Genomic DNA, 23542 nt, shown 5'->3' on the forward strand with positions numbered 1-23542 from the left:
AATGATTGTGGAAATACATGGCCACACACACACATTTTTTCCTCTGTAAAATCGTTGCGTGTCTCAAATCACGCGGATAATAGTGTCTGTTAGTGTATATCGCCATGCACCATGATAAAATGCGGGGGAAATTTTGACAATCTATCCTCTGGAGTGGCGTGTACACAATAGTTGACACTGAGTGTCCACATGTCATGCCACACCACGTTATTTGTGTTTATATGTTTTATAAAGTTATGGCTGACATTCATCATGCTAATACAGCATTTTCGACTCAATTTATTGAGATTTAAATTCTTACATGGCATTATGAAAGCTGAAGTCGAAGGATTAGGTGGTTTGACATTATTAATGTAATAATTATGTTGTGTTGAATAGTAATGCATTAATAACATCAACAATTCATTAATCAACTAGTTTTCATTTATCTACATTTTAGCTATTTACTGAGCAAAAACTTGAGTTAGCTGCGATATCTAAGCTACTCTGTGGCCTTTATAATATAGAATGTCACATAGGAGCTGCAGCAGAAAACTACCATATCACAGTAAATATATTTAATTTTAAAGTACTGATTTTTAATGGCACTTGCTCCTCTTTTCATAACAATTCTAGACAAGGTGATACTACTTTAAGTAATGAAAACATTTACTTATCACTAAATACTCCTCCTTTAAAACTTCATAGATTTGTGGTATAACATGTCCCAGAACCTGAGCAGAAATTTTATTCCTCTGCAAAACTTACATCATTTGTAACTACGTCCAGTGACAAGGAAACAGAGGGTAGAATAAGCCGTTCTTCAGTAGGAGTGTCTCATTGGAGTGTCTTGTTTCACAGGATGGGATAACATTAAATTTAAAAGATCGTCAAAAGTCTCTCCATTCATCTGTAAGTAATTTTTAAAATCCTCCAGATTATTCTCCTTTACTTCTCCCAATAGAGGCATGTAACAAATATTGATCTCATTCAGCTAACAATTCTTCTGCCATAAATGTCGACTTTTTTCTATTCTGTGACCAGAATTAATGAAGCTTAATGGGCCCAAAAACTTGGACAGTCTAAATCTAAATAAATCCCAACATGAAATAACGGAACATCAACCAGCATTAAAGAAAATAGATATGACCATGGAATCTAACATGAAAATAAATACCTCAGTTACATACAACAAAACAATAAAACATTTTGGGATATATTTAAATTTAAATTTAACTTTTAGAAGTCAAGTGACCTAAATATTATGTAAGAAAACTTTTTGCATTTTATTTTTTCCCTCAAACACTAAACTTGGCCAACGTCCTACCGCTTTGCCTCAAAATTCAAATATTAGTGATGCCCCATTTTGATTACTGCAATTCTCTGTTCACGAAGCTAAATACTGATCTTGTCCACAGACTACAGTGTGTTCAGTACCTGCAAGTAGTCTACATCGGACATTTTAACTCGAGCGTTAGGCAATTCATACAATAATCCAATAGGTAGCGCACATGCATGATGGGCAAAAGCCTCGCGAGTGACAAATCCTTGAATGGTATAAGCCGAGAGTTGGACATTCGTTCTTGTGACCGACAAGTAGTACACTATAAAAATTAAGCACGAGCTAAAAGATGTGAAGTTGAAACTACTCAACAAAGAATACAAGTTAAGTGCAAAAGACAGTATGAAGAGTGATGTTGGGTCAAATTCTTACTTGTGACTACACAGGATCATAAAAAGGTGGGTTATATTTCTTGTAAACATTGTTCAACTTTGCTGTCGTTCTCTTCTGCTACAACTCATCTGAAGACACATGTGTATAAATTTCTGATTATGAGCCACTTGATTTAAAATAGAGTGTTACACAAAAGTGTGTCCAAATGTGCACAAGTGATCTTCGTCCATTTAATATTGTTTTGGGCATAGGATTTCAAAACTATTCTCAGAAACTTAATAATATAGGTGCAGATTATGGACGTGTAAATGTTAATAATTATTAACATTATAATGTTCTTCCTCATCCTACAACCACCTCCAGGAACATTCAAGTACGAACAGATGAAAGGTGATTACACAAATCATTTATGCAGCTGAAAATTGTGGTTGTGCGTGTACTGTAGACTTATGGACTGACCCATACAAAAATAGAAGTTCCGTCACCATTACTGCCCATTTTATTGATGATGAATGGTCACTGAAGAGTTGCGTTTTAACAGCAACACAGTTTCCGGACAAAAGTAAGAAGGGAGGAAACATCAGTGAGGAGACTGAAGAAAAGATAACAGAGTTGGGAATTTTTCCAGAACACATGGAGAAGATATCCTTTATGACAGATCAAGGATCGAACATTAGAAAAGCTCTGGAGAATTAGTCTTATCTTCCATGCATTGCATACTGTTTAAATACTGTGCTAAGACACCTACTCGACGACACATTTCTGAAAAATGAATAACCTACATGCTGCAAAACATGTAATTCGTTACATGAAGAAGACTGGTGCAGTGAAGTGTCTACAAAATACACTGAAACAGGAAGTGAATACTAGGTGGAGTAGTCTATATAATGCTTAATTCATTGTTTGTACAGTTGGGACGTTCGTTCTGTGCCGGTGAGAATCATGTGGTAGCTAGCCAGTGAGCCTACACTCTCGCGCATGCGCAGAATATGGCAAGTGGCCAGTCTCGCAGAAAGCCTTGGCTGTGTAACATCGTCCTGCCACGTGCGTGATAATTGCTGTTTGTTAGTTTAGTTAGTTCATATTCATATTGTTTATTTATTATCGTGGCAAATTGCAGTTGTGTGTGTTTGTGTAGACTAAAATGCCTCCTATTCAGTCTAAACTTGGCACAAAAACACTGCATAGCCAAACTCGGGAAGTTGTGAACAATATACATTCTTTCATGAAGAGTGAAGCAGCTTCTGGAGACTTTTTAATACTGCTGAAAAAGGTGCAAGAACGAGTGAGTGCAGCAACTAAAGTGCCCGAAAGAACAATAAAAAAGATAATTAAAGAAGGGAAACAGTGTGAGGAAGAAGGGACCTCTTTTGGAACGCCCGGTAAAGTTCATCGTGTACCGAAACGCATCACAGATGTTGATGATTTTGATAAAAGAGTTATACGACAGACAATTTATAATTTTTATATAAATGACAAAACAGTACCCACTGTCAGTAAACTGCTACCTAAACTAAAAGATGCCATAAACTTTAACGGCGGTAGTACAAGTCTAAAGATCATTTTACGTGATATGGGGTTTAAATGGAAGAAGACAAGAAATAATAAAGCGGTATTACAGGAAAGGCATGATATTCGAGAACAGCGCATATCATATTTACGCGCAATAAAGAAATACAGAGAAGAAGGTAGGCCTCTAATATACAAGGATGAAACGTATATTCATAGCACGCATACAAGACCAAAAAATTGGAGTGATGACAAAACCTCAGGTTTACTGGCGCCTATTTCGAAAGGACCTAGTCTTATTATTGTTCATGCAGGGGGTCGAGCGGGTTTTGTACCTGGTGCATTTCTGATGTTTAAATCGAACAGGAAAACTGGAGACTACCATCATGAAATGAATGCCAACAATTACCAGAAGTGGATAACGGAAAAGTTGATTCCGAATTTGCCCCCTAGATCTGTTTTTATAATAGATAACGCACCTTACCATAACGTGCAGTTGCATAAAGCTCCCTCAAGTAATTCAAAGAAAAGTGATATGCAGGACTGGCTTAGAAGAAACAATGTGCAGTTTCAGGAAAATATGCTGAAAGTGGAGCTTTACGGGCTCATTAAAACACATAAGCCACTTCATAAAACTTACGTGATTGACAATCTCTTAGCTATGAATGGACACTGTGTACTCAGATTGCCACCGTATTCACCTGAGCTAAATCCATTGGAATTGATTTGGGCAGATATCAAGCAGTGGGTAGCCGGTCAAAATACAACTTTTAAATTAGAACAAGTGATGAAATTGTGCCAACAACGGGTTGATGACATCAGTGTAGAAAAATGGGAAAAAGTATGTGAACATGTTGAAAAAATCGAAGATGAATATATTGAACAGGAAGGAATTATGGAAAATGTAATTGAAAGCTTCATAATTACGGGCGGAGACAGCAGTAGTGAAAGCGACGACGATGAAGATGATGATCATAACGAAAATCACGACGACAATGGTGGTGATATATCTGGTATCGAAAGTTTGTCTGATGATTAGATATATTGATTGCGTCTGTTTCTCTTCATTGCTATATAATTGAACCATGGATATCATGTTATGTTTATAATCAGTTTTTATTTATTATGATAACACGTGTGATGTGATAAGTGATACTGGACAACTGTGAGTGGAATGCGCCGTTCATCGCACATCCTGGAACCAACTGCGCATGATGATGTCACTACACGCTGCAGATCCCAGCCGAGGCGGTAAGTCACGTGTTTCTATAAACTCACTCTGTTGCTCAAGTAACCAAGCACACCGGCACAGAACGACCGTCCCAACTGTAAGTATGATAAAGTAGTCTAAGTGCTAACACAAAAGAATGCAGCAGAAACACTACAAAGCTACAACAACAACTTGGCACTGTATGTCAGAGACTTCTTACAACTCTTCAAAGAAGCTACCAACTCATTTCAAGAAGATACCTATCCCACTCTACAACTAGTATTTCTTTGGGTCCATAAACTGAAGAAACACTATGCGATAACCAGTCAGGAAATTGAAGAGATTATAAAACTCAAATAACGTGCATTTCATTTATTGGAGGATAAAGTTAAAATTCAAGATCAGTACTTTTCTATAGCCACTGATCAGAAAGCTCAAGCAATTCAATGCACTAAAGAGAGAGGAAATACTGTGTATTGTGAGACGAATGTGTTCTGACGTTGAAACCTCTATTGGCGCTCTGATATACACCAACAACCCTCACCCACTAAGAAACTGAAGTCAATGTTTGCTGAATGGTAAGAAGATGTTGACGAGCCTACGGGAAATGAAATAGATTTGTACATCACAAGAGAACATGATGATGATGAACCTCTTTGCTGGTGGAAGAAAAACAGTTGACTTGCAGAAGTAGCCAGAAGAATATTCTGTATTCCTGCCACAAATGCAGCAAGTGAAAGAAATTTCAGTGCAGCTGAGAATCTAATATCAGAAAAAAGAAGCATGCTCGATGCAGACAGGGCTAATGATATTTTGTTTGTTAATAGCCTCGGAAGAAATTAAAATTTAAGTGTACAGTGATAAACTGTGTACTAACATCAAACATGTTTATGATTTCAAAACTTTGCAGTGTTTAACTAATCTCTCAGTAGCATAACTATAAAACCTGCTTTAAAATATAACATAAATGTTGTAGGTAAATGTATTTCATTTCACACAGGAATGATTTTGTTTTTACCACATCTAATAGATGTTATTGGATGTGAATGTAATTATTATAAATGGAGAACACAATCACGATAATGCAGTGGCGGCGGTGGCGGTGGCAGCGGCAGGGGCAGCAGCAGCAGCAGCAGTAATGTGTTTCAATCTTTGCATCTGTACAAGTTCTACAGCATGATTATTCGTTTTATTATGTTTTGTGTGACGTTATCTCTGTACTAATATTGTTATTAATCTACTGCTATATCAATAATACTTTGTAAAACATTTCTACATTGTTGCAGTATATAGGAGGAACACTATGTATGAACCTATCATATTATATTACTTTGTAGTAAATCAAATATTGAATATTAATTAACAATAATAATTGTAAGTTTTTTCATACTATTTCATTTATAACTCCATGTTACTGTTATTTTGGCACATTTCATTAGACTTTTGTCATAAATGCAGAAAATAGAGCCTTATTTTTACAGTGTAAGACATCTGTGTATCTTACCTGTCGCCTTCCATACAAGACATGTTGATGAGATGGCCTTGTGCTTGTGTTTCCTACGAGCATATCACAACAGACCTGATCTCATTCGAGGCACCATACTCAACCAAGTTCAAGCAAGGGATTTAACTCCAATGCAGCAGCCTGATATCTGCATTCATCTCGATTGTAACATTAGAAAATTCGATCATGTAACACCATCATTAGAACTGTTGTCTTGAAATCCACTTAAAGAAGACTATTCAATTTCCTCTTTTACTATCTAAAATCATTCACACTTCCTCGCATCTTGTTTTGTTTACCTTTCATTACCTCGAATCCCAAACATGTACCGTGTCTCTGCACATAACACCCCACTACTCATCATTTTTCAGTATATTGCTCCCACAGCTAAGGAATTCTCTCTTTGACCATGCCAGAGACTGTTAATATCAAAATTAAAGTATAAATAAAAAACTCACATTCTATTTCATGGAGTTGCTTGCTAAATACCTGTTTAATTGAGCAACTTCGCCTTAAGCCATAATCCATAATAGTATAACTATCATATTAAGACATACTGCCAGTTTTGTTACAAACTTCTTTTTTTTTTCGTCCTGACATTGTATACACATGCCCAGGAAAGATTGAACTGTTTTATAGGGGTGGGGGGGGGGGGGGAAGACTACAAAAACATTACATTACAATGGTGTGTGGATAAGCTTCAGGGCTTCTACCGCGTTGTCTTGGGTCTTGGTGTTATTGGCTGATGTTTTGACCGCTGTGTTGTGGCCATCTTCAGAGCAGTTGTTGGATGGCCACAACACAGCGGTCGAAACGTCAGCCAATAACACCAAGACAACGCGGTAAAGCCCTGAAGCTTATCCACACACCATGTACACCAGCTGTGGAAGCCTACGCGAACAATTACATTACAATGTTTTTGAAAGAGGCTTTTGCTATCTTTCGAGAGGAAAATCCAGGCCTCAGTTTAGGCTTTTCAAAGTTTTGCAGTTTGAAACCCAAAAATATCCTCTTATTGAAGGATATACCATGTGATAAATACAGATGTCCGATACAAGAACACTTCATTTTGAAATTGAAAGCACTAAAAATAAATTAATCTGAAGAATTCTGGAAATTTACTTTAAGTAATGTTTCATCAAATTCTGCATCTTGGTAGAACTCTTGCAACAACTGCTCAAATGGAAAAAAAAAATTAGTGTATCTGATGAAATGAAATAAAAGTCACACGGAAGGTCCGGTAGAAAGATTCAGAAGGCAGACTGACTTTGTTCTTGAAGGAAGGCTTTGTTGGTGAACTTCCAGATATTGTAATTTACGGCTTTCCAGAAATGATGTGACATGTCAGTCTAAAGAGAATTCAGGCCATGACATTAAAAAATGACCAATTGGATTATAATATTCGTATATTACAGTGGACTTCTCAGTCAGTTGTGAATACCAGGATGAAATACAAAGTGCTTTATGGTCCAGGAGAAGCATCCTTTTGTTTACAGCTGCTACATTTTTCATGGATAAATGCAAGATGTTTCAAGTCTGTTCTAATACTGCACACAAGGATAAATATACTATATTTGTCGTGATCAGAATATTTATGTTGGAAGGGGGTTCACTACAGCCTGCTGAAGAAGCAGTTTGGAGTGATGAACCAGCTTCTGAATTTAAGAATAGTACATTGTTAGGCTGATGCAGTTCCTTTCTGATAAAACAAGAAACAATTCAGTTGGAAATACTTCACTACATCTCATAGGAAAGATGTGATAGATGATGTGGGCAGTAATGTGAAGTGCTTAGTGGGGTGAAAAATTATAAAGAAAAAAAAATTCCAACTTTGTGCAGTGTGCAAAATATTTTGCTAATTTGGCAACACAGCTAGTACCGTAAACTTGTATTTTCCACATTAACGAAGACGATACCAGACTGAAATAGAAAAGGTAATCCATGGAACACAGTGGTCATGGTTCCAGGCATTTCTACCTTTCATGACATAAATGTAAGTTGCAAAATATATGTCCTGTGAGAAGAAACTCACATAAGAAATAGGAGAATGGGTAACTGTTACATATGAAGAGCAAATATACTCAGACCAGGTCAAAAAAATTAATTCAGGTAATAGAATTAAAGTGTCAGTTATGCACGAGTTTTGCATTGAAGAATATAAATCCCAAAGGATCCAGACTGCATCACCTATGATCTGGGGGACATTGTAAGAAACATCACCCAAACAGGTGAACAAGAGAGGAGGTTTCAAATTTGAGAATCTGTAACATTTCATGCTAATGTCACACTGTTGTTTGTTATATGTTAAATGTGTTGCTGTATAACTAAATGCTTTGAGAATGCCAAGAAACCATGTTCTCGACTTCATTTTTCATAGTTTAGTGCACAAGTCCCATACGTGACAGTCGATGTCCCAAACGTGATAACACAGTTAAAGGTAAATTCTACTCTGTTAAAGAGCAAGAAGTTAATCTGAATGATATAATTGATAAGCAAACTTCACAATAAAAACATAAAAAATTTGTCGAATTTTTTTTAACATTGATAGTTTAGCTGAATTTTGATAGTAGTCTTATAAAAGCAATATGATGGTGGACTTCGAGTGTCCCATATATATGACAATAAAATCATAATTAAATAACCCCAGTAATAGGGCTTGCACTAAGAGTCTAAATGCACTTTGGAAACCCTGAAGTATCCTGCTATGGCTCATAACAAGCCAAATTTTACTATTAGTTTTATATAGTTTACTATTAGTTTTTGTTTTAAGTTTAGACAGAATGTAAAAACAGTGTAGCAACAAATGTGTGTAGTATTGCATTACTGCAATGGAGCATACTGAATAAAAAGGGGACACATTTTTTTAGAGAAAAAAAAAGCCAAATTTTTTTGAAACTGTTTTACTAGCTGTTAGAGTAATTATTTCAAAATAAAATTGTGAGCAACTGTCCCATACGTGACAATGGAATGCCCCATCATCATCATCATCATCATCATCATCATCATCATCATCATCATCATCATCATCATCATCATCATATCATCATCATATCATCATCATCATCATCATCATCATCATCATCCTCCTCGTCGTCGTCGTCGTCGTCATCATTACTGTAGTTTCCCCTTTCTCTCTTTTCTTTATCTTGTATTACTTCCCTATTGATCCTCTATTGGATTTTCATGTAACTTGCATTATTTAATGTCACTATTTGTATTTGTTGCATTTATATGACCTGCTAGGATGGAAGAAAAGATCCTACCACCTTAATCCTGTCAGATTAAAGAAATAAATTAATAGACGAATAGATAAATAAAGTTCCAATATCAACATTGATAATTATACATTTTTTCTTTTCCCGAATCCATATCGCTACATTTCAACTCTCTGGCTTCACATCTACTCATACAAAATACTGGAGTAACTGAAGAAAAGAGAAAATCACGTTGAAAATTTGTACATGATAATGTGCCATTTCAGATACCATGCCAAATGACAGTTTTTGACTATACACTCACGGTCTTTCCCTCGGAAACTTCCTGTACTGCACTATCACGTGAAAAATACCCTGGTGACTTTATTGTGTATGGGTGAAGGCAGTTTTTTCCACATACCATCCTTTCCTACGTGACAACCATGTTATTCCAACACACCTCGATTTTACAGAGGAAAGAATGTGTACGGCCACCTAATGAAGTAAGTAAAATTAGTGATGATACAGCATTCTGGGCAATAAATGAAGGAACTAGAGATTATTTCACCTGTCATGGAGTGAATGAATATCCAAAATAGTTTCAGATCCAACAGAAAGCAGGACAGTGATTGCTGAATGTACTGTATTATATTATTGACGTGATAAAGAAATTTAATATGGAAAAACTGAAGAATGAAGAGGAAAAAAGAAAATTTGAAGCAAATTTTCAAGAGAAAACTGCTACCTTAGAATTCACATTTGAGAATAGTAATGAGTACTGGACTCGTTTAAAAAAATGTATACAGATAAGAGCAGAAGAAACAACAATATACAGAGAAGGTGTGAGAAATAAGAAACCTTGTGTCAGAGGGAAAATGTTGGAGGAAAGGAGAAAATGGAAAAACATCAACATGCAGAAGGTAGAAGAAACTGCAGGAAACTTAACAATGAACTAAGAAGAGAAACTGATCAGGCGAAGGAAGACTGAATGAAAGGGAAATGTAAAGAAACAGAGGATCTAGAGAGAAAAGAAAGATATGATTTAATGTACCACAAAGTAAAATGTTAGGACTTCACAAATAAGAACAGGAAATCCATGTGGTTGATAAGAGGACAAAATCGAAAATGAAACAACAGACCAACAAGGAATACTGAACACATGGACGAAATATATAGAAGAGTTATATGTGACAGGGAATCATCCAGATGAGTTAGCTATAGAAGACAAAGAGACTGTATCAGAAGAAGAAAAATGATTTTTAATTTTAAGGGAAGAAGTTGAAGTAGCGCTAAGGGAAATGAAGAAGGGAAAGCAACAAGAGTTGATGGAATACTCATTGAATTAGTGAAAGGCTTTGAAATACGAGGGGGATCCAGGAAATAACGACCGTTTTGTTGTAATAATTAAAAAAAATATATATTTATTTGAAAAAAAAAAAAAAAAAAAACAAAGTCTGCTACATAACTGAAGCTTCCTTTACTTCTCTACATAATCACCACCTACATTTAAACATTTGTCGTATCTGTTCACTAGCTTTAGAATTTCCGTGTTATACTCCTCTGCCGCCAGTTCATTAAGCCAGGTGTTCACTGTCTTCTTCAACTCTTCATCACTTCCAAAACGCGTACCACCCAGAAAGTCTTTCAGCTTAGTGAAAAGGTGAAAATCGCTAAGAGCAAGGTCTGGACTATAGGGCGGATGATCAAAGATTTCCCAACCGAACTGATCCAGCAATTCTCGAGAGTTAAAGCAGCAGTGTGCGGGCGGGCGTTGTCGTGAAGAAGCACAACTCCTCTCGAAAGCATTCCTCGCCTCTTGTTTTGGATGGCTCGCCGTAGTTTTCGTAAAGTCTCACAATATCGATTTGCATTGATCGTAGTGCCTTTTGGCATGAAATCCAGCAAAAGAACACCTTTGCGATCCCAAAAGACAGTAGCCATGACTTTTTGTGTTGAGAGAGTCTGTTTGAATTTTCTCGGTTTCTTGGGTGATGAGGGATGATGCCACTGACGTGATTGGCGCTTGGTCTCTGGGGTGTTGTGAGACACCCAGGTCTCATCGCCAGTCACAATTTGATCAAGAAAGGTGTCTCCATCTGTGTGATATCGCATCAAGAATGTCAATGCTGAGGCCATTCTCTGAGTTTTGTGTTGGTCACTCAGTTGCCGTGGAACCCATCGTGCACAGATTTTGTGGTAGCAAAGATGTTGCGACACAATTTCACCAAGCAAAGAACGAGAAATGTCAGGAAAGGCAATATGCAATTCGTCGAGTGATGTGCGCCTGTCTTGCAAGATTCTGTCGTTCACTTTAGTCTTCAGGTCTTCTGTGATGAGTGATGGGCATCCGGGTCGAGTTTCATCGTGGACATTTGTTCGCCCATTGTTGAACATTTCGCACCATTTTCTCACATTTCTTTCATTCATTACAGTATCACCATACACTTCTTTCAATTGCCGGTAAATTTCTGCAGGTTTCAAATGTCGGGCATTCAAAAATCGAATCACACTCCTCACCTCACAGTCGGCGGGATTATCAATCACGTCGTTCATTTTGAAGTAACACAAAATGCACAATGGCGACTTGTTGCAACCAGTACTCACAACATTATGAGAGCACATGTTAAGGAAGCCAGTTGACCTTCAAACAAGGAAGGGGAGTCAGCTGCGCAGCGGGTATGCGCGGTCGTTATTTCCTGGATCCCCCTCGTATATAAGTAGATGAATGGCCTGAAGATTTTACGGAAACAGTGTTGCTTTCAACACCGAAGAAAAATAATGCCAAGAAATGTAACAAGTTCAGGACTATCAACCTTATATCATACTCGGCGAAGTTTCTCCTTCAAATACTGAATCGATTTTTTATTCTAAGATTGAAAAACAGTTGAAGATGAGCAGTTTGGCTTCAGGAAACCAAAAGATATGAGAGATGCAACTGAACTGCTACAAACAACTGGCAAAAGAAAACTAGAGAAGACTCAAGACGTGTATGTAGTATTTGTGAACGCAAAAAAGGTGTTTGATAGAATGGACTGGAATAAGCTGATGGGAATCCTAAAGAAAATTGATGTGAATTGGAAAGAGAGAAGGCTGTTCAGTAATCTTTATATGAAACGAGTCAAAGTCATGATAGAAGAAATGTCCGAAGAAAGTCAAAAAGGGAGAGGAGTACGTCAAGGATTTCCTTTGTCACCTACCCTGTGTCACCTACCCTGTTCAACATCTACTTGGAGGATTTAGAGAACTGTTTTCAAAACATAGGAGAAGTGATTATAGGAGGGAAAAGAATGAAGTGTATAAGATTCACTGATGAAATGGCATTGTTAGCATAAGAGGAGATAATACTAAGGGGTATGCTACTGGAGCTAAATGGCAGCTGTGAGCAGTATGGGATGAAGATATATGCAAATAAGAGAAAGACCTGGTCATAGGAAGAATAATAAAGAAAGTAAACTTGCGAATTCTAAGTAAGGCAGTAGAGCAAGTGCATAGCTTCAAACACTTTGGGTATACTATAAGCAGTAACATGAGCTGCTGCCAGAAAGTCAAAAGGGGGATAGCAATGGCGAAGGAGGCTTTTGACAGAAAAAGGAGCATCTTCTGCGGACCTCTGGAAAAAGAACTAAGGAAGAGACTGGTGGAATGCTTTGTGTGGAGTGTGACATTGTGTGGGGGTAGAAACATCCACAGTATAATGAAGTGAAGAGAAGCAAATAGAAGCATTTGAAATGTGGATATGAATAAGAATGGAATATATGAAGTGGATAGAGAATAAGAAATGAAGCTGTGTTGGAAAGAGTGAAGAAAGCATGATGCTGAAACTGATTAGGAAGAGGAAAAGGTATTGGTTGGGTCACTGGCTGAGTAGAAACTACCTACTGAAGGATGCACTGGAAGAAATGGTGAACGGGAGAAGAGTTTGGGGTCAGAAGAAGTAATCAGATGGTAGACGACATTAAGATATGATCATATGCAGAGATAAAGAGAAAGGCAGAAAATAGGAAAGGTTAGAAAGCTGGGTTTGCAGTGAAAGACCTACCTTTGGACAGAACACTGTGAATGAATGAATGAATGAATGAATATTTAATTTTAATTTCTTGTGTATCATTTCCTCTAATAAGTAATTCCATTTCAATATACATTATCCAATTCTCTGTCTTCGTTTTGACTATTTTTCATATATCATTATTTATGTAAAGGGGTCGTCATTCTTTTAGTTGCCCGGGGTGGTAAAAATTATAAATACAGCTCTGCATCAAATTTATTGAATTGTAACGAGACTAGGAAGTTAAAAAAAATCATAGAACTCAGCTGTTTAGAAACTTTGAATAAATAGTACATCAAACTTGTATATGAATCCCCTGTTGCCAGATAGTGAAGTGTTAGTGCTAGTTTTTCATGAACAGGTATTGCTTCTCACCAGCCTTTGTCTTTCTTGCAAATCTCTGACCTATTTTGCATAATAACATTTCAAGGTATGTTGCTGAAATTCGACAGAAGTTCTAAAACTATCACATAGAATTATAGAATTTAATGTAAATCATTAAGCAAGTCAACGCCTCTATTCTATACCGATTATAACTTCCATAGTGTCATCATCGGCGTTCATTTTTGTTACAATATAATAACTGCTACACTTGCTATAATAAATTATTGCAGATAACCAGTGAAGGTGAATGTTCTCCGACCATTTGCTCATTATTTGTATGTTACTTCAAACAGCAAAGGTTTATTTTGTCGTTTGTTTGTTGTTCGTATGCAATGTGTGTACACACCTTAAAAGAAGCACAGTTCGTAAAATAGTCAACAAATTCAAAACTATGGGGGCACCATTCAGCAAGACATTAAATCGAAAACATAACATTTTAAACAGATGAAGAGTTTAATTATATCGGCACTCGATTAGAACAATCACCACAAAAACCTTTCTCAAACCCAACCCAACAAGCAGGAGTCTGCATAAAATGCTACACAATTGCCCCCCCTTTTTTTTCATGGCGGCTGTCTTATAGAATATGAGATGACTTTAGAGGTTCAGAATGATAAAACAGACCTGAAGTCATTAAGGTCAGTAAGGTTGATGACATTGAGTTATTCACTGAGGTATTGCCTCAGTCTGATTGGGATGGGTGACAGGCAGAAGCTTTATCTATACCTGAGCTCTTATCAGTTGTGTATTTCAAACGAAGCTAAATGATGCAAAATTAAAAGCAAAAATAAGCATTAGAAATTTTATGTTGCAAAACCTTACGTTTTTGTTCATGTTAATTTACTCTCTTAATAACATGGATATGCTGCCTAGCAGTTCTAAGAACTTGGCAATACTATTGTATTACGGGTGTACAGCCAAAGATATTGGACAAACAACAACAAAAATGGATTATGCATACACAATACAGCATGTGTTGACTGTCATTCACCCGTAAGAAGCCAGCTATGTAGATTAATTTACAGACAAATTCATTGCCCAGGGTGCTCCATAGGAGGCTGGTCTACATCCACGATGTGATGTGAGTAAGATTTGTTGGGATGCCACAGGAGAACAGGAGTTCCTGAAGAAAACCCCTTTTACCTGGACCAAGGGTTTGTCCAACACGTTATAAATCAGGAATATGCTGGGGATCGAACCCAGGTCCACAGGATTAGAAGTCCAGAACTCTAGTCACTAGACTACCATGACAGCTACGTGTTTATAATAGATTTCCTAAAAATAAGTGGTTACATAATTTTATTGTGGGAATATCTTTTTTATGTGAAATAAAATTATACTTTTACACTTGAAATTTCATATTCGGAATGATTTATGGAAGAAATTTGCCGAAAACATGTACCTATTTACATAATTCTTTTTTTTTTGTGAAAATAAGCATTTTTATGTGAAACATAAAATTCTGTTTTTATGCTTGGAATTTCACATTCATAGTTTGAACTTCGATAATTGTGTTTTACCATGTCCAAAAATCTTTAATTACATAGGAATCCACCTATCTACAATAACTGACAACTGCAATTTCATACAAAGATAAAGATGTGTCAAAATAATGACGGTCTTGCTGTCAACTTGCAGAGGCTTGGAATGCATAAAAACAGCACAAGATATTGCACTGTTGAATGAAAATTAGCTGAAGACAGAACTGAATTTAAGAGATGCTAATAATTTCTTACCTTTTTCACAAGCCAAATGAGCAAGAAGAGATATGGTTTGTATAGTTTTCCCAAGTCCCATTTCATCTGCCAAGATTCCATTTAACTTCCTATCAAACATGGTAACTAACCAATCCAGACCTATATGCTGATATTCCCGCAGAGTATGCTTCAAAAGAAAAGGTATTGTTGTAACCACCTAAAAACAAACGAAAATTTATAAAATACAGGCAGAAAAACATTATGAAACATAATATTACGTGGAAATTCTCCTAAAAGCAGAACACACACATAATACACATTCATACAACATTTCATACTCTCTAAAGTTTTCCTGTAAAATATTTCTCATGAACAACGAGGAAATAATACATGTTACAAAAAACGAACACACACAATATTCTTCACACAGACTGCCCAATAACAACTGAAATAATCATTAGCAATACAAAATAACATTATATTTTAAAAATAATATATTATAGCATCCCCTGCAAGACAAAGCAGTGTAAGTAATATTTTTAATGAAAATGAGTTATGGTGTTTAGAATAACATTCCCAATTTTGTGCATCGACTGTAAAAGTGCTGTGAGCACTGACTTGGTTTAAACTTCGACTAACATATTCAACATCATGTTGGATATGTGTCGTAACTGCATCTCCTGTGAAGTTAGCAAAATGGTTAGGTGTGTGATTTTTTGGTATTGTATAGTTTCAAGGAGCAACACGAGCAGACAACGGTTATTCCTCTTTCCAGCAACAACTGCTTTCATGTGATCAAGATGGTAGTGCCATCAAATTACTAAAACTGAATTATGAATTTAACTAATTAATTTAAATAATGATGCAAATAATTTTCTGTTAGTTTTAAAGGGATTGTTTTAATAATTATTTTAAAAATATTGTTTTTTTAACGAAATATTCACCGAAATCAAACAATTTTGATCACTCAAATCTGGGTAAAATAATCACCATAAAATCACACTCCTAAGAATGGTCCTTACGATATGAAGAATCTCAAAATGGCATGTACAGAACAATAATGTCTTCATTAGTTTTTAGGCTTTGATGGTGACTATGATTGGAATTGCACCTTTGAGTAATCCATCATGTACTGAACTTGAAATGTCAAGTTTCAGTACATGATGGATTATTCAGTCCAATTCCAATAATGTCTTAAATTACTCCATCTTCCTATCAGAGTTTTTGGTAGCAAAGTGTAACTGTCTTCTGACTTGTCTCCATCCCCTCCCTTCTTAATACTCCTACAGTAACCATGGGACAACTAGCAGTACCAACATTCTTAGGGGATGTGAACAACTGCTCATTACATTACATTGGGCAATTCACTGCGACTTTCCCAACACAGTGTACTGTTTAGTGAGTAATTGGTCATTGGATCTTATTCCTAGGTTCCAGATGCATATGCACATATGCAAACGCATATTTCGAGGGTTATTGCATATTCTAAATGTAATAGTATATTTTGGTGGTATATATGTTTGAAATTAATGATCATTTCAATAATCTCTAACAAAATCGGTTTTGCCTGTCTTTGGACATCCCTTGCCAGTTGCTATTTTTAACTCTAGAGCAGTGGTCACAAGCACTCGCTGAACTGGGTAAAGGGTAAAAGGAGCCATCCTGTGTGCCCCGTCGTGCAGCAGGAAGAAGTAGAGAGCATACGTGCTAGCAATTACGAATGCACCATAGTACAATGTGTTCTCCACGGGTAAGAGACGCTATACCCAGGGTGCTGTGTGCTGATGACCACTGCTCTGGAGTAACGGCACTTTCCTTTTACAAACAATCAGTAGCTCAATTTCATTCCTCAATAAAAAAATACAGAACTTTCTTTTCCATTGTATGTTGTAAATAATACTATGAGGAAAATTGCCAAGATGTGCCACTGTGAAGAGTATAATAAAACTAATTCATAGTAATCTGGCTTTATTAGTTATGTGTTTCAGATTTTCAATGCTGAATAATTTATTATTGCATGTATCATAATGTATTTACTTATAATTTTTCTTATGAAAATAATTAGTGACATCAGCTCTTTTTGTTTTTGTCAGCTTTATGAACATAATTACTAGCCCATTTCAGAATTTTAACTTGGCAGCCTTGTAGCATGCTTCTAGTATTGTCTGATGCTGCATTGTTGATTACTGCTCCTTTAAATTGATGACTGTCCTGTCCAAATTGGTATGTTTTTACAAGTTTCAAAGTATGTTTGCACGATGTGGCAACGAAATTCCAGGTGTGAAATGTCGGTTCCTTATTTCTTCATTAGTAGCCACAAATTGTGGACTGCTGCACCCAGCATCCCAGAGAAAATTGACGACCACTACCACTTCTTTCTCCTTATGCCTATATGGTGAAATGAAATATTTTCGTCCATCTGTCTGTTCTGCCCATGAATTTGTTATATGGATCAAACAGTGAAGGATAAGGAACTCACATGTGAGTAACGAGATACATTCAAAATAGCCTGCATTCCATGATGCTATGGTGACCACGGAATTGTCAACTCACCAGACAATACCAAATCCTCCACCTTAAATGTCAACCATTTCATAAGATTCACGTGTCTTCTTCTTCATCTCTTTGGAAGACGTAAGTGGGCAGTCTTTCGGTAGCCTGTTTTCATGGATTGTTCCAGTGATACCATAACCGCAAATTTTTATTTGAAGTAGTTTCACTCCTGTGAACAGGTTGTCAAAATAAATCAGAAATGATAGAAGCTTCAGTTCTTCTGGTAGCTCGTCCAGCATCAATACCATTAGAGCAGCACATTCTTTTTAAGTTTTCTACATATTCGACATTGCCAGGAGTCTTCCCTTGGCAGGCAAAAAAATTTATCAAATATCTGATTGACATATTCAGTCACCAGATTTTGTAGACTAACTGGATGGGTTTTCTGCAGATAAACTGCTTGCAGCTGTGTAATCTATAATATTTCACCATGCACTCATCAAAATCAAGACACTGTTCTAATGGTGCTTAGACAATATTAAAATTTGTAACTTTGAATATATAATCATTTCTCAACATTCTGAAGAAGAGCAACTTCTGCAAGACTGATTAAAAATGCACTTCCAATTTCTGGAACACAAATACTACATGCTTTCATTTCCATAAACACCCAACAAAGGTATATTCAACTCTGAAATGTATCAAGAAGAAAACATTTCGTTAAACGATGAACTCAACTATACCAATATTGCAGGATATGTCGCTTGTAATGATGACAATAATGATGGATTGGGTGTGTGAAGTGTAGAAGATGGATTGGGTGTGTGAAGGGTGTAGAAGCAGAGAGTGAAAATTATGTTTCTGCATCCCAGTGGGCAATCTCCATCATATGCTTATCCTACAAGACCAGACATAAGAATCATATCTACGCAATCAATTTTGATGTCACTCGATTGGTGAACAGGAAGAACTTACTTACTCTCTCCCACATGAGGAGAGCATTGAAATCAAAGAAAAGCATATATCAACATGTAAATAGTCTTTGCGGGTACAGTGAGATTAAAATTGACAATTAAAACAAAAATTATTCCTGATGAACATTTATGAACTTAGCAATACAGTAGATCTGTGTATGTGAAAACATCTTAGTCAATAACTCCACAAGTTTCTGCAGTCCCAAAATGAAATTTAGAGGTTATTTAAAGGTTACATAGACAAACAACATATATATATATTTTTTTTTTTTTTTCAAAATTTTATAATGATTCTTTTTTGAGAAATTGAAGGTTAAATATAACAATGGAAGACCTTGAAACATTGTTCAAGATCACAGTATTTTTAATACATTACATAAAAATAAAGTTTTTTTCATGAGCTTCAAAATTAAACCAAACACAGCACTTTACCTTCAACACATCAAGAGTTATTTCAATCTCAAGATTAAGCTGTTTTACTAAAATTATAATTTTTTTGACAATTTAAATTTAAAACAAGTACTCGACACAGAGATTCAATATTTTATACACTTCATTAACTTTATGCTACCCTCAGTTTTGCAAAGTTTATTAAAATTAAATGGAGTGAGGTCGTGACCTGTGTTGATCGCATGGAATGACCCATATATAAAACTTAATGCTAAACCCATCATGAAATATGGAAGCGAGGTGGTAATAGCAAACGATGCTAAGCTAGATCTACTGGAAAGGATTCAATCAAACTGCAATGAGATTGATATCTGGACCAGTGAAGACAACCCTTCACCAATACTCAGGAAGTCTACCAATCAAGTGTGGAAAAAAAAAAAAAAAAAAAAAAAAAAAAAAAAAAAAAAAAAAAAAAAAAAAAAGCCGCAACGAACTTTGCTATGATGGAAGCTTCACAGAAGGCCACCAGGTAACCAAGAGTAAATAGAAATGAACATCTTAGAATTCAAGAAATGTCAGTCACAGATTGCAGGAAAATATTAAATGAACTAAATATTCCACAAGAGACTGAGCCAATCGTTGAAGAACCTAACCCCTTATACTTTACCTCAATCAACACTATCTTGACTCTCCCCGATAAACTCTTAAAAATGGATACACACCCGGATTTGTTGAAATGCTCAACATTGAATAAGCTGAATGATATGGCTACGAGTTTGGTAGCAAGGAATACGGAGTCATGGAGGAAAATCCTTAAGGAGGCCGAGGCCCAAACAGGGGTGTAGTGCATATGATGATGATGATGATGATGATGATGATGATGATGATGATGATGATGATGATATGGCTACGAGTTTACACCGACAGTTCAAATCTGGAGCTGGGGCTGGAGTATTCTGCAACCTATTTTCTCAGTATCCACCATATGGCAAACTTCAAGAGCAATAGATTGAAGCCATTTATATGGCATTAAAAATTTAATCTACCACTCCTACACTTTCGAGAAAGTAATTATCTTAGTGGTCTCCCAGGCAGCTATTCCAGCAGTTTCCTCAAAAGCAAAACCCTCCCTCGGCTAGATCCAGAATATCAAACAAATTCATAAGCAACTATTAGCTCTTAAAAAGACGATTACTTTCCAATGGGTTCCGGACATTCAAGAGTGAAAGCAAGTAAGAATCTGTCAAATTAACCAAGAACAGCACAGAGAAAACTATGGGTATAAAATCAATCTCTGTAAGCTCTATCACCATGTGTTGTGGGTCCCTATCACCACGGCATGGCACGTCCTCAGGTTGCGGATAGGGGAGGCGATCTCCAGACATGGAGGGTAGCTGCGAATATATTGAATAAGCAGTTGTGGACAGCCAATAAGGGGTGGTCCTCCAGCTTGGGGGTTGGGCGAAGAGCTAACAACCCGTCACCGTAAAAAAACAGCTTGTTACGAAACCTAACAATAAGCCTCGGAATGGGACTGATTCTCCGGCATGACCACAGCAAAGGAATAAGGTTATAAGATTTGGTACATGGAACGTAACTAGTCTTATAGAACAGGAGGGGTAACATTAGTAGCAAAAGAACTAGCTAGATATAGAATAGACTTCGTGGGAGTACAAGAGGTTAGGTTAGATGGGAATGGCATATCACAAATAGGAGATTACTTGTTGTAATATGAGGAAGGAAACATTAATCACCAATTAGGAACAGGATTCATTGCACATAAAAGAATAAAATCAGCAGTAAAAAAGGTCGAATTTATCAGCGACAGGTAATTGTATTTAGTACTTAAGGGTAGATGGTGCGATATCGTAGTTATAAATGCTCACACCCCTACAGAAGACCATATAAAGGATAGCTTCTATGAGGAATTGGAACACACTTTTGATCAGTTACCCAGATATCACATGAAAGTTTTATTGGGGGATTTCAATGCTAAAGTAGGACAGGAGGATATTTTTAAACCAACAATTGGAAAAGAGAGCCTACACGTAAGTAGGAATGACAATGGAGTTAGGTTAGTCAACTTTGCCACATCAAAAAATTTAATTGTCAAGAGTACAACATTCCCCCACAAGGATATACATAAATATACTTGGACTTCTCCAGACGGAATGACACACAACCAAATAGATCACATCTTGATAGATAAACGAAGACATACTAGTATAGTAGACATTCGAACTTTCAGGGAGGCAGACTGTAATTCTGACCATTATTTGGTAACTGGAGAGTAGCCAAGCGAGTAGAGCAACAAGCTAATATTAGTAGATTCAATATTTTGAAATTAAAGGACGAGGAAACTAAGCAACGTCATCAAGTTGAAATTTCAAATAGGTTTGCTGCTTTGGCAACTTCCGACGAAGCTGAGAAAGAGTTAGATGTTAATAGTGTGTGGGACAATATCCGAGATAATATCAAAATTGCAGCTGAGCAGAGCATAGGTTATCATGAAACTAAGAAAAAGAAACCATGGTTCGATGAAGATTGTTCCATTGCAGTAGATAGAAGGAAACAGGCAAAATTGAAATTCTTAAAGGATCCTATTGAGGAGATGTATGTAGATGAAATTATTGGGGATCATCAGGGCAGTTTTAAGTGTAATAGATCGACTACTGATCAGATATTTTGCATTTGACAGATATTGGAGAAAAAATGGGAGTATAAGGGTACAGTATATCAGTTATTCATAGATTTCAAAAAGGCACATGACTCGGATAAGAAAGAAGTTTTATATAATATTGTTATTGAATTTGGTGTTCCCAAGAAACTAGTTCGATTAATTAAAATGTGTCTTAGTGAAAATTACAGCAGAGTCCGTATAGGCCACTTACTATCTGATGCTTTTCCAATTCACTGCGGGCTAAAGCAGGGAGATGCACTATCACCTTTACTTTTTAACTTCGCTCTAGAATATGCCATTAGAAAAGTTCAGGATAACACTGAGGGTTTGGAATTGAACGGGTTACATCAGCTTCTTGTCTATGCAGATGACGTGAATATGTTAGGAGAAAATCCACAAACGATTAGGGAAAACGCGGAAATTCTACTTAAAGCAAGTAAAGAGATAGGGATGGAAGTAAAGCCCGAAAAGGCTAAGTATATGATTGTCTCGTGATAAAAATATTGTACGAAATGGAACTATTAAAGTTGGAGATTTATAGTTCGAAGAGGTGGAAAAATTCAAATATCTTGGAGCAACAGTAACAAATATAAATGACACTCGGGAGGAAATGAAACGCAGAATAAATCTGGGAAATGCCTGTTATTATTCGGTTGAGAAGCTTTTGTCAAGTAGTCTGCTGTCAAAAAATCTGAAAGTTAGAATTTATAAAACAGTTATATTACCGGTTGTTCTGTATGGCTGTGAAACTTGGACTCTCACTTTGAGAGAGGAACAGAGATTAAGGGTTTTTGAGAATAAGAGTCTTAGGAAAATATTTGGGGCTAAAAGGGATGAAGTTACAGGAGAATGGAGAAAGTTACACAATGCAGAGCTGCACGCATTGTATCCTTCACCTGACATAATTAGGAACATTAAATCCAGACGTTTGAGATGGGCAGGGCATGTAGCATGTATGAGCGAATCCAGAAATGCATATAGAGTGTTAGTTGGGAGGCCAGAGGGGAAAAGACCTTTGGGAGGCCGAGACGTAGATGGGAAGATAATACTAAAATGGATTCGAGGGAGGTGGGATATGATGATAGGACTGGATTAATCTTGCTCAGGATAGGGACCAATGGCGGGCTTATGTGAAGGAGGCAATGAACCTCCGGGTTCCTTAAAAGCCAGCAAGTAAATAAGTAAGTAAGTAACCTCTATCAAAAGACTCATTTCTAAACAGATCTTAGAAATCAAAAGTAAGAAACATTCAATGGACAAAGGGAAAGAAATGGGAAGATATCGAAAAACTTTGGAACCCGAATAAGAATAGACAAGGAACGAAGCAGTAGCTACTTTCAGATTGAAGACATATTTGCCTTGCTGTTGATCTCATGCCTATAAATATCTACCAGAATGAAGAATACACCATTTGCAAACAACCGAGATTGAAAATGGATGCTGGACACCTCTTATCCTCACAAGGATTAAATCTCATCTTTCAGCGAAATAACAGTATTACAGGACTATATTGGGATGCTTGAAGCAAAATGGGAAAGCCCATCAAGCCATAGGAAACAACTAATTACAACATGTTTGCCTAGTAATAAACCCTTGGATCATTTTAAGTGACAATTCAGAGCACTCCTGAAACATCTGACTTCTTGTGGAATAGCAGATTTAAATATATTCTGATGGTAAAATTTAACCAGAACCTTCTAGAGCGATACTTCGAAATTATAAGATTACCAAACATCTACTACAGACTTTCTACATATGCACATACTTCAATCTATGTGTCAGTTAAAATGTGCTCTCTTCAATTGAAA

At 36.5% G+C, this 23542-nt stretch overlaps 1 protein-coding gene across 5 annotated transcripts in view; it reads right to left on the reverse strand.

Annotated features, from left to right (window-relative positions):
- Positions 1-23542, reverse strand: part of dom (domino helicase) — a 689640-nt gene that overhangs the window by 443459 nt on the left and 222639 nt on the right. For all 5 annotated transcript variants that reach the window (XM_069845730.1, XM_069845733.1, XM_069845731.1 and 2 more), the window contains one exon: positions 15237-15414. In XM_069845730.1, the coding sequence (XP_069701831.1) occupies positions 15237-15414 (178 nt within the window). The remainder of the gene's footprint in view (positions 1-15236; positions 15415-23542) is intronic.

The sequence above is a fragment of the Periplaneta americana genome, chromosome 14 (genome assembly GCF_040183065.1).
Source record: "Periplaneta americana isolate PAMFEO1 chromosome 14, P.americana_PAMFEO1_priV1, whole genome shotgun sequence".
NCBI classification, from domain to species: Eukaryota; Metazoa; Arthropoda; class Insecta; order Blattodea; family Blattidae; genus Periplaneta; species Periplaneta americana.